This window comes from Octopus bimaculoides, chromosome 10 (assembly GCF_046866305.1).
Source record: "Octopus bimaculoides isolate indiv1 chromosome 10, ASM4686630v1, whole genome shotgun sequence".
NCBI classification, from domain to species: domain Eukaryota; kingdom Metazoa; phylum Mollusca; class Cephalopoda; order Octopoda; family Octopodidae; genus Octopus; species Octopus bimaculoides.
In genome coordinates this window covers 23,248,953-23,261,259 of record NC_142937.1, presented here as the reverse complement: position 1 = coordinate 23,261,259, position 12,307 = coordinate 23,248,953, and the positions used below count along the sequence as shown (strand labels likewise).

Sequence of the window (12,307 nt, the reverse complement as noted above, 5' to 3'; positions counted from 1 at the left end):
CCGCAGTCAAATAGCTGAAACAAGTAAAAGAATAAATGAATAGGATATCTGGAACTATATTATCCAAAGTGCCTTTCCTTTTTTAATATGTTAAATGCCAAGGCATTTTACTGAAACTTACCAGTGATGCTGTGTATTTTCGGTCACACTACATACTATTTAATCACAAGGATGTGTAATTTTTTTTGGCATTTCTACAACATTTCACAATTGAACTTTAATATTTAATATTTTCTTGTGCCAGTGGTATGTTAAAAGCACCCAGCACACGCTGTAAAGTGGTTGGCATTAAGAAGAGCATCCGGCCATGGAAATTAAGCCAAATTAGACTGGAACCTGGAGCAGCTCTTCAGATTGTCAGCTCTAATCAAGCCGTCTAACTCATGCCAGCCTGGAAAATGGGCGTTAACCCTTTTGTTACTGTATTTATTTTGAGATGCTCTGTGTTTTTTTTTTCAATTAATTTTAAATATAACAAAGAAGTTAGTAAAATAACTTAGTTATCATTAAACTGGTGTTAGGAACATAAATTGTTACTAAAGTTTGGTGGGAGATTTTAACTCAAAACTTACGAAAACAAGACATTTATACTACAGGACGAGAGGCAGTTTCAGCCGGGTTGGTATCGAATGGGTTAAAGGATGAGGATGATAATTTAATACTCAAGTTATTAAAATATCCTCAAAACCATGTCAAAAGATGCAAAATAAATTATTTTCTCAAATTATGAAATTGTACCACCATGTGGTAGTTGTGTGAAGTTTGCGATGAACCACCAGTAATACATGTGATGGTTAATATGTTAAGATGCTTGCTGTGATTTGAGGGCGATTTGGCTGCTGTTCCTAATAGGTCAAGTAACTGTGTAGAACCTCCCTCATTGACTCTGTCACTGAGTTACGAACTTGACAATTGTTGTTGTTTGATCAGGAAACTAACCAGGAAACTAACCAGGAGCTAAACAATCAGGATAATGGTTGCAGAGATTCCAGCTATAACCCTCTCATCTATTGTTCAATGTAGCCTCCTTTATTTAACTTTTTAACATTCATATCGTTCCTTGTGCTGCTTGCTTATTCACATTGCTTTTCAATTAATGGTAGCTCTGAGATTTCAATGATGTGATTGTTTATATTTAGAATGACATGATAGGTTAAGTAGGATAAGCCAGATCTGGCTAGTTTTTTAATGTTAAACAGATAGAATATTTGGACAGGCTATAGCCAGTTTAAATGCTAAAGGGTTAAGTAATAATGTGTATGGGAAACTTAGCTGCTATTTCTAGCAGATCAAGAAACCTAGAGCTTCTCTCAACAGTTTCATAGTTAAAAAGAAAGCTGTGGCTAAAATAGGGAAGTTTGTTATTAGTTCTGTCCATTTGTTAATGCATTTGAAAAAAGAAAATGTTCAGATTCCTTATTTGGTAATGTTTTTTTTTTTGCCTTTTTTGCTTACCAGGTTATTGGTCCACTAAAAGACGATGAGGTGTTCATACAGGAGGATTTCTCATTGTTTGAGAAGCATCTGATGCAAACCAGTGCAAAGAAAATCCAAGCTCATATTGAATCTGCTAATGCTAATAGTGACAAGTAAATTTTTTATTGATGTATTTATTTTTCTGTAACAGACACGCCGAGGTGTGGCAGGGTCTGGATCTTGTGCTGAATCATATTACACTACAGAACCCCAAAGATTAGGTTGCACAGCACTTACAAAACCCAGAAGAGTGGGTCACATAATGATACAGGACCCAGAAGAATAGGTGTTACTCTATACTCAAGTACCCAGAAGAACTTGTCTTGCTCTTTGGTAAAGTACCCAGAAGAATAGGTCTTCCTCTATACCAGTGGTTCCCAAAGTGGGCAGTATTATCCCCTTGGGGGCAGTGGAAAGTTCCAGTGGGGCATTGAAGAAAACTGGACGATAATGGGGTAGCGATTTATGTAAAAATTTGGATGATAATGGGATGGTGTTTCATGTAAAAACAACAAAAGAATGAGTTCATTAAGTTAAGTTATATCTGAAATAGTGTTGCTTTGAATTTGCTTCAGAAAGTGGTTTATGCTTGTGATGGTTAGTTGAGGTGGGGGAGGCTAAGAATGTGGCCTGAGTGTCAAGGAGGTGACAGCCTGAAAATGTTTGGGAACCACTGCTCTATACTAAAGTACCCTGAAGAATAGGTCTTACTCTATAGTAAAGTACCTAGAAAAATAGGTCTTACTCTATACAAAAGTACTCCGAAGGACTGGTCACACAGCACTAAAGAACCTAGCAGGGTTAGTGCGACACTACAGAAAATAACAACACCAGCTGGGTAACAGTAAGCACAATGCCCCTATTAGGATGACCTTCATTATTAAAAACCTGCTATGAATAGTTTGCTTCATAATTAAAGGTATTTACTCACGTATTATCCACCCCTAATTTAGTGTTAAATCTTGGTACAAAGCTTTTTGTGGCTATGTGGTAAGAAGCTTGCTTCCCAACCTCATGGCTTCAGGCTCAGTTCCATTGTGTGGCACCTAGGGTAAATGTGATGGGGCACTGACATCGACCATTATCAGATGGTGCTTTTTACATGTCACCAGCACAGGGAGCCAATCAGGTGGCTCTAGCACCAACCCATGCTTAAATGGTGCTGATTACGTGCCACCAACACGGCTGGCCAAATCCTTGTAAGTGGATTTGGTAGACAGAAGTTGAGAGAAACTTGTCATATATATATATATATATATATATCACTGCTTGATGACTTTTGTTGGTTTGTTTACATCCCCATAACTTGACAGTTCAGCAGAGGAGACTGATAGAATAAGTACTAGGCTTTAAAATGCAAAAGTTCTGGTGTTGTTTTGTTTGACTACAACCTTATCAAAGCAGTGCCACAGCATGGCTACAATCTGACAATTGAAATCAACAAGCAAGATATCTCACTCCAGTTTTGCAGTTAAAATCTTGTATTAAAAAAGTGCACTTAGACATGACTAATTGCACACATGCATACACTCATATATTTCTTATTTTGTTGTCCCTCTTAATAGTATTTCTTTGCATGTCTTATTATCTTTCAGGGCTAGTGACCTCGTGATGAAGATCGCTTCCTTACTGTCAGCAAAAACACTAAGTGAAAGCCGTAAAGACATCAACTATCATGCTGATGGTCACAGGTAAATAAAAAAAAAAATATATATATATATATAAAAAGCTATTTATGTATCATATTTAATGTATACACTCTTGATAGGCTAGTTAACTGTAGTACTTGTCCTGAGAAAACATCTCTCCTGGATGGTCTGTATCATAAAGGTCAGAGGAAAACGAAAATCCATCCCAGTAGCAGTAGCCAGCAGAGAACGCCAGATGCATTTTGGCCTTTTTGAACCTTTTCCAACCACATTGCCAGTACCACTGGACTGGCCCTTGTGCTGGTGGCATGTAAAAAGCACCCACTACACTCTCAGAGTGGTTGGCGTTAGGAAGGGTATCCAGCTGTAGAAACTCTGCCAGATCAGACTGGAGTCTGGTGTAGCCATCTGGTTCGCCAGTCCCCAGTCAAATCGTCCAACCCATGCTAGCATGGAAAGCGGACATTAAATGATGATGATGACAGCCAACCACATTGAATTAATAGAGAGCAGCGAGCTGGCAGAATCATAACGAGCTAGGCAAAATACTTTGCAGTCGTTCTGAGTTCAAATTCCGCCGAGGTCGACTTTTCCTTTCGTCCTTTCGGAGTTGATAAATTAAGTACCAGTTGCATACTGGGTCGATCTAATCAACTGGCCCGCTCCCCAAAAATGGGGCACTGACATCGACCATTTTCAGATGGTGCTTTTTACATGCCACCAGCACAGGGAGCCAGTCAGGTGGCACTAGCATCAACCCATGCTTAAATGGTGCTTATTATGTGCCACCAGCACAGGGAGCCAGTCAGGTGGCACATGCATCAACCCATGCTTAAATGGTACTTATTATGTGCCACCAGCACAGGGAGCCAGTCAGGTGGCACTAGCATCAACCCATGCTTAAATGGTGCTTATTATGTGCCACCAGCACAGGGAGCCAGTCAGGTGGCACTAGCATCAACCCATGCTTAAATGGTGCTTATTATGTGCCACCAGCACAGGGAGCCAGTCAGGTGGCACAAACATCAACCCATGCTTAAACAGTGCTTATTACATGCCACCAGCATAGGTGCCAGTTAGGTGGCACTGGTATCAGCCACGACTACTATATCTATTTTACTTGACCCAGGTCTTCTCAAGCACAGCGTATCGCTTGAGAAGACCTTCTCTATAGCAATATATGTTATCTCTTGTTATCATAGTTTCTTACAATTCTCCATTAGAAACAGCATCTGTGTGTCTTTCCTCCTACAAGTCTTATGTTACAACGTTATTCCACCTCACTGTTGCTATGTCTCTCTCTCTCTCTTTCTCTCTCTCTCTCTCTCTTTCTCTCTCTCTCTCTCTCTCTCTCTCTCTGCCATCCTCACTCACTTTCTCATACACCGTTCTTCGTGTTTTTTGGCTCTGATCACACTCATCTCTCATTTTCTCCTAAATACATTCCCTGCAGCGTCATCAAAATACCTGCTGACCCCAATGCACCCTCATTTGAAGTCGAAGTCATCATGGACCCTGTTTCAAGAGAAACTCAGAAGCTTATTCCTATTTTAATTGTAAGTAACTGATTTAACTCAATGATCCCACATCAACTTTTTTTCTCCTTTCCTGTACATATCTATTGGGCAACCACAGATTTAGTTTCAACCCCTGGTGTGGCTGTGCCGACTTCTTTCACCTTGCAAAGTTCTTTTAGTTTTTCTTTGTTTATTCACAAATGATTTGATCTTTCCTATTTCTAGACCCTTCAAAAAGTCGCCAACATGAATATCAAGATTTATATGAACTGCAAAGACAAGCTGTCAGAATTACCCCTTACAAAGTAAGTGCCTTTAGGTGTTTTTTTTAAATTCTGTCTCAAGATAAATATTGTATTTAATGGCTTAGAAGATGAACAGCATATTAAGTGTACCCCAATTTCAACTGGGAAAAAAAGGTTTTAGTGCATTACAGCATGTAATAGAGGCCCAATTTCACATATAGGACCCAGGGTGATTTATTTATTCTTTTATTCTTTTACTTGCTTCAGTCATTTAACTGCAGCCATGCGAGAAAACTGCCTTTAGTCGAACGAATCAACCCCAGGACTTATTCTTTGTAAGCCTTGTACTTATTCTATTGGTCTCTTTTACTGAACTGCTAAGTTACGGGTGACATAAACACACCAACATCGGTTGTCAAGCGATTGTGGTGGGGACAAACACAGAAATACAAACATATAGTCCGTCGTATACATACGACGGGCTTCTTTCAGTTTCCATCTACCAAATCCACTCAGAAGGCTTTGGTCAGCCCGAGGCTATAGTAGAAGGCATTTGCCCAAGGTGCCATGCAGTGGGACTGAACCATGTGGTTGGAAAGCAAGCTTCTTACCATATAGCCACGACTGCACCTATTTATTATTTTTTTTTGTGACATCATCATCATCATCATATCTAAAAAAAATAGAATAAAAGAAAAATTGTGCATCTTTTATGCCATAAAATATGGTAAATGTTATGACCTTATCAACAAAACATTGGTTTCACTGTACAATGGCAAAGGATTCGTTTAGTAAACCTGCAAGATGGTTTGTCCATATTACACTGTAAGGAGGTTATGGCTGGTTTCCTAGTTTCTCTGGTTTACATATTTCTCCCTGGATGGGACACTAGTTCATTGCAGGGTTACTCCTTTTTACCAGCTGAGTGGACTTGGAGCAATGTAAAATGAAGTGATTTGATCAAAAGCACAACAGATGGACATTAGTACTTATTTTTAAAGTCTGGTGCTTTTTCTCTCGGTCACTTTTGCCAAACTGCTAAGTTATGGGGATGTAAACCAGCCAACACCGGTTGTCAGTTCGTGTGGGGAGGGCAGAAAGACATGCACAAATATACACATAAGTGTGTTTGATGGCTTCTACACAGTTTTCCATCTACCAGATTCATTCATAAAGCATTGGTTGTCCCAGGGCTATAACAGAAGACATTTGCTTGACGTGACATAGAGTGGGACTGAACCTGAAGTTTCATAGTTGCAAAGCAAGCTTCTTAACCACACAGCCATGGGGAAAACTTTTATTATAAATTCTCATTTGCAACATAATTTGTCTTTTATTCATGGAAGATAATAAAATTGTAATTAATTGTCAATCCTTTTGCTAAACCGGAAATGTTTGATTTTGTTCCAATCCAGCTTCTACCGCTATGTACTGGATCCTGAATTGAAGTTCAGCGTTGATGGAAATGCCATCTCTGTTCCTTATGCTAAATTTGAAAGCTTACCCCAAAAGTCGTTGCTCACCCTCAACATGCACCCGCCAGAAAGCTGGTTGGTAGAAGCAGTGAAATCACCCTACGACTTGGATAACATCATGTTAGAAGAGGTATGTAGTCATATGTTACACATCTCTGTCTGTCCGTTTGTCTCTCTTTCTCCATCCTTTCCCCCCCCCCCCTCTCTCTCTATATACATATATACACACACACACTAATATTAACATCTATATATATGCATGTGTATGTATAGAGATATATATTTATTTATACATACACATGAATATGCATGTATATATATATATATGTATATATATATGTATGTGTGTATATATATATATATATATATATATATATATACACTCTTCTCTTATATATAAACAGTTGCAGTGTGGAAGATGTTTGTAAGCCATTCAAAAACACACAAAAACTGTTAGTTTCGTTTCAGCATTTAAATTTCATTTGTGTCAAAATATTTTCATTGCTTTGAAACTGCGACCTGTTCACTGGCAAAACTTTGTGCTGTGAAATGTTCACCGACACGACTTCGTGATGCAAGCTGTTCACTGCCAAAACTTCAAGATGCAGCACAAAGTTTTGTCAGTGAACAGGTTGCGGTTTCAAAGTGCTAAAAATATTTCGACACAAATGAAATTTAAATGTTGAAGTGAAACTGATGTTTTTTGTGTGTTCTTGAATGGCTTACAAACACCTTCCATGCTACAGTTGTTTTTGCTTCAACACGCATCTCAGATCAAGTCACTTGCTATGCAAGTACATCTCCGAAATATATAAATATATATATATATACACACACATATATATATATTACAGATAAGAAAGTAAATTTAAATTTTGAACACAGTCTAGCCATGAAAACAGCTGAAAGATTGGGTATATTACTCTTATAAGACAACTTTTTCCGACTTATAAGGGTAATATACCCAATCTTTCTGCTTTCATGGCTATACTGCATTTGAAATTTAAATTTTCCTTTCTTGCCTGTAAAATACCAAACACATTCGATGCTTCCAAAAGTTTGTGCGTGCGTGCGTGTGTGTGTGTGTGTATGTATATAAGTTGTAGCTACATGTGGACTGTTAGCAATTTTTTTTTTTCTTGTGGACTTTCCTATGTCCCCTGTTTCTGAAGAAGAGCTTTGCTTGAAACATAAAACAACCACTCTTTCTTTCCTTCTCTGAGTGTCTTAGTAATACTCTGCATGTACCATATCCTTGCATTGTTTTTTCCTGTTGACTTTTTCCTCTGTTTTTCTTAATGTGTGTATATGTATATATGTATCTATATTTTACGTTATTGATTTCTATTATGCAGGCCAGTAATGGAGTATCAGCTGAATTTGAACTAGAATACCTCTTGCTTGAAGGTAGGCAACAAATTATATTTATATTTATTGATTTTTAAATATGTATTTAACAAGAGTATGCAGATGGCTAAGACAATAGTTTAGTAAGTTGGTTGTTCATGATCCATCAGAGACACAGCCATGTTGTGATCTTGGTTAAAAGTTTCAGCAGGTAAAAGTTTCAGGATAAGCAGTGGCAGCACTAAAATTGATGACCGTTTCCTTATCTGGTAATGATGAATTCTGAATTGAGAAAGCTCACTCTCTTTAATTGTTGATCTTTTTTTTTCCTTTTTTCCTTCGGTTTTGTCTGAAGGAAGAAACTGAATCCATGACCAGTGTGTTTAATGCAATGACTGCAGGAAAGATGTACTGGGGTGGATGTGGAATTCTAGAGAGTTGGTCATTCATCATCATCATCATCTATTGTCCCTCTTCCATGCTGGCATGAGTTGAATGGTTTGACAGGAACTGGTGAGCTAGAGAATTGCACCAAGATCCATTGTCTGCTTTGGCATGATTTTTTTACAACCAGATGCCCCCCCTCTCCTTAATTATCAGCTTAACATCTTGTTTTAAGTTTTCCTTTACCAAACCTCATGATATTGCTTCTAATAAATCTTGATTTTTATGACTATACCAACTATGATGTCTGTCTGTTCCCTCAGCCCTACCCCTAACAAATACTGCCCTCTGTTCTCTCAGCCTTAGATATACAAGGGATTTGATAAACTAGTCTATAAATTAAAACTGACCCCATAAAAACAAAAAATGTGATAGGCAAAGTCTGTAACAATGTATATCTTCTTGAAAATTCTGTAACTTCTAAACTGGAGTGAGACAGCATGTTCTTTGTCTATCTCCTGGAGTGGCAAGAAACGATTGTACTGCATTACCTCTGGATATCCTTGTTGCTTATTTTGATTTTCATCACCTTACTTTGAAATTGTATGGATAATACCGTACTAAATTCTAGTGCCTCAACTTAAGTACCATATTCATCTGAATCTCTCTCTCTCTCTCTCTCTCTCTCTCTCTATATATATATATATATATGTACGTATATGTATCATCATCATCATTTAGCGTCCATTGTCCATACTGGCATGGGTTGGATGGTTTGACTGGGCTGGCTCACTGGAAAGCTGCACACAGGATCCAACATGAGAGGGTGCATCACAAAAAGCCTGGTTGAAGATCCAACCTTCCAAATTCTTTTGCTTGGTTTAAAAAAACTGAAGAGCTGCTGCAATACGTGTGTGAATCTGAGAGGGGAATATGTTGAGTAAAATCATAATTAACTGATCCTCCTGTATTTTCCTTTCCCGAAAGCCAGGAACTTTTCAGTACTCCTCATGTGTGTGTGTGTGTGTATATATATATATATATATATATATATATATATATATATATATATATATATATATAGAAATGTTATATGGGAAAAGATGCTCATTAAAGATGAAAGGAAGGGTCTATAAGAGTTGTGTGAGAGCTACAATGCTGTATGGGAGTGAGATATGGTATCTGAGGGGGGGGGGGAGATAGTAATTTTGAGAAGGACTGAGAGAGCAATGGTGAGAGAAATGTGTGGGGTGAAGCTGTTTGATAAGAGGTGGACTGAGGATTTGATGGGAATGCTGGGGCTGGAGGAATCAGTGGCATGATTGGTAAGGGTGAATGAAGTGAGGTCGTATGGGCATGTGTTGAGGAGGGTTGAAGAGCATGTTCTGAGGAGGGTGATTGTGTTTGAGGTAAATGGAGCGCGAAAGCAAGGTAGACCAGGAAAAGGTGGAGGGGACAGGTGGAAGGAGGAGATTAGGAGTGTTGGTCTGAAAAGGGACGCCCAAAACTGGGCGAGTAGATATGAGGGCGGTTGCTATGGCATTGAGGTAGATGCGGTCACCCCTGTTGTCGGGGACAAAAGCTGAATTTAAAACTCTGGAGGAGGAGGATAATATGTAAAATATAGGCTTGTACATTGTATGTGTGCATTAGAAATAGGAAATCTATATCAAATTTTCTTTAGCAGATATTTTTTGTAATATATAAGTATATTTCTTTTTTTTGTTATTTTTTTCTCAACTAGGACATTGTCATGATTCTAGCAGTGGCCAACCACCCCGTGGACTACAGTTTACTCTCGGTGCCAATAACTCTGCTTTCCTTGTCGATACTATTGTTATGGCAAATTTGGTAAGTTCTCAACAAATATTCTCATCATTTGAAAAATATTGAAAAAATAAAGTAAAAATTAGTTTTTGTATCTTCCCAGTTTAATTTAATTAAATTGAAATTATCAATTTACTACATTAAAAAAATCAAAGCATTTTTTTTTTGGTGGTCCTTTTTAGTTTATTTATATATTTATTTATTAGTTTTTTCCCTATTTCGTTATGGTTTCTAATTTTAAATCTGCTAAAATTATTCTTTTGTAAACTGGATAGACAAAAAGAGAGTTATTGAATAATGATAATAATCCTTAGGCACAGAGCCTGAAATTTTAAGAGATGGGGGCTAATTAATTTACATTGACCCCTGAGCTCAACTGGTACTTATTTCATTGATCCCATCCTCAAAAGGATGAAAGATAAATCTTCATCTTGGCAGAATTTGAACTCTGAAATTAGACGGATGAAATGCAATTAAACATTTTGTTCCATGTGCTAATGAGTCTGCTTCATAATACCTAAATAATAATAATAATTGTTTCAAATTTTGGCACAAGGCCAGCAATTTTGTGCGCTGGGTGGTCAAGTCAAGTACATTAAAACGAGTACTTGCCTGGTACTTTCTTCTATTTAATGGTCCCAGTATAAATGTACTATATTGCATAGCGGCATTTCATGTCTTTATGTTCAGAGTTCAAATTCCGCCATAGTCAATTTTACCTTTCATCCTTTCAGGGATCAATGAAATAAATAATAGTTGAGCTTTGTGGTGGGGATCAGTGTAATTGATTAGCCCCATCTCCTAAAATTTCAGAACATCCCTTGTGAAATTCCTTTGTTCATAAGTCTATCTAGTGAGGGCTGAAAATTAAAAACAACCTAGAAATTAAAAAAAGTTGGCTTCCAAATTCATCATCATCATCATCATCATCATCGTTTAACGTCCGCTTTCCATGCTAGCATGGGTTGGACGATTTGACTGAGGACTGGTGAAACCAGATGGCTACACCAGGCTCCAATCTGATTTGGTAGAGTTTCTACAGTTGGATGCCCTTCCTAACGCCAACCACTCCGAGAGTGTAGTGGGTGCTTTTACATGCCACTGGCACGAAGGTCAGTCAGGCGGTACTGGCAACAGCCACGCATAAAATGGTGTATTTTACGTGCCACCTGCAGAGGAGCCAGTCCAGCGGCACTGGCAACGATCTCACTCGAATGCGTTTACACGTGCCATCGGCTACATGTTATTTTTAGATGACAATTCTTCTTTGTACAATTTTTTCTATAAATCAGTTACATTCATACATTTTTTTTTTCTCTTTTTTCTTAATTTAATAGGGCTACTTTCAGTTGAAGGCTTATCCTGGAGTTTGGCTTTTAAAGCTGAGAGAGGGGCGGTCTTTAGACATTTATGAAATCTTGAGGTGAGTAATATTAACACTATTTCTTATTCTTTGATGCATGAAATATACAGCAGCTGTGGCAAAGTGGTTAAGAAGTTTGCTTCCCAACGATGCTGTCTTGGGTTCAATCCTATTACTAATATAGCAACGGATCTATCCAGAGCTAATATAGCTCTGGGTAGATCCAAGCCTCGTGAGTTGATTCAGAAGGAAACTGAGAGTCCTGTGATACATAGCAGTATGGCATGAAGCTTGTTTCCCAGCAACATGGTTCCGGGTTCAGTCTCACTGCATGGCACCTTAAGCAAGTGTCTTCAACTATAGCCCTGGGCCAACTAAAGCTGTGTGAGTGGATTTGGTAGATGGAATCTGAAAGAAGTTCATGTGTGTAATTTACTCACCAATACACATGATGGGCTTCAGTTCCACAAGGCTACATGGTATTATTTACTATAAATTGTCATCAGTCTTGATATTCTGATTGAACTGGTCTCTGATATTATTCTACCACCATTTTCAACATAGTGACCTCGAATCAAGTCACTTGACGAACAAGTACAAAGAACTTCGAAAATAAGTAAACGCAAAACATTCTATTGACAAATTCATCGCTTATAAATTAATGAAGTTGTCTCCCTTGAATTAATTTTTTTTTTAAAAATACATTCAAATGGGCGAAATGCTTAGCGGTATTTCGTCTGCCATTATGTTCCGAGTTCAAATTCCGCCGAGGTCGACTTTGCCTTTCATCCTTTCGGGGTCGATAAATTAAGTACCAGTTACGCACTGGGGTCGATGTAATCGACTTAATCCCTTTGTCTGTCCTTGTTTGTCCCCTCTGTGTGTAGCCCCTTGTGGGGAGTAAAGAAATAAGAAGTTTTGTTTCCAACAACATGGTTCCGAGTTCAGTCCCACTGCATGGAACCAAGGACAAGTGTCCCCTATTATAGCTTTGGGCCGACCAAAGTTTTGTGAGTGTATTTGG

At 38.2% G+C, this 12,307-nt stretch overlaps 1 protein-coding gene across 2 annotated transcripts in view; it reads left to right on the top strand.

Moving 5' to 3' along the window:
• The window catches only part of LOC106873980 (UDP-glucose:glycoprotein glucosyltransferase 1), a 180,299-nt gene that overhangs the window by 41,476 nt on the left and 126,516 nt on the right, over positions 1-12,307 (top strand). For both annotated transcript variants that reach the window (XM_089358448.1, XM_089358449.1), the window contains exons 24-31: positions 1,459-1,589; positions 3,072-3,167; positions 4,579-4,681; positions 4,868-4,947; positions 6,303-6,492; positions 7,718-7,769; positions 9,838-9,944; positions 11,258-11,343. In XM_089358448.1, coding sequence (XP_089214574.1) covers positions 1,459-1,589; positions 3,072-3,167; positions 4,579-4,681; positions 4,868-4,947; positions 6,303-6,492; positions 7,718-7,769; positions 9,838-9,944; positions 11,258-11,343 — 845 coding nt within the window. The remainder of the gene's footprint in view (positions 1-1,458; positions 1,590-3,071; positions 3,168-4,578; positions 4,682-4,867; positions 4,948-6,302; positions 6,493-7,717; positions 7,770-9,837; positions 9,945-11,257; positions 11,344-12,307) is intronic.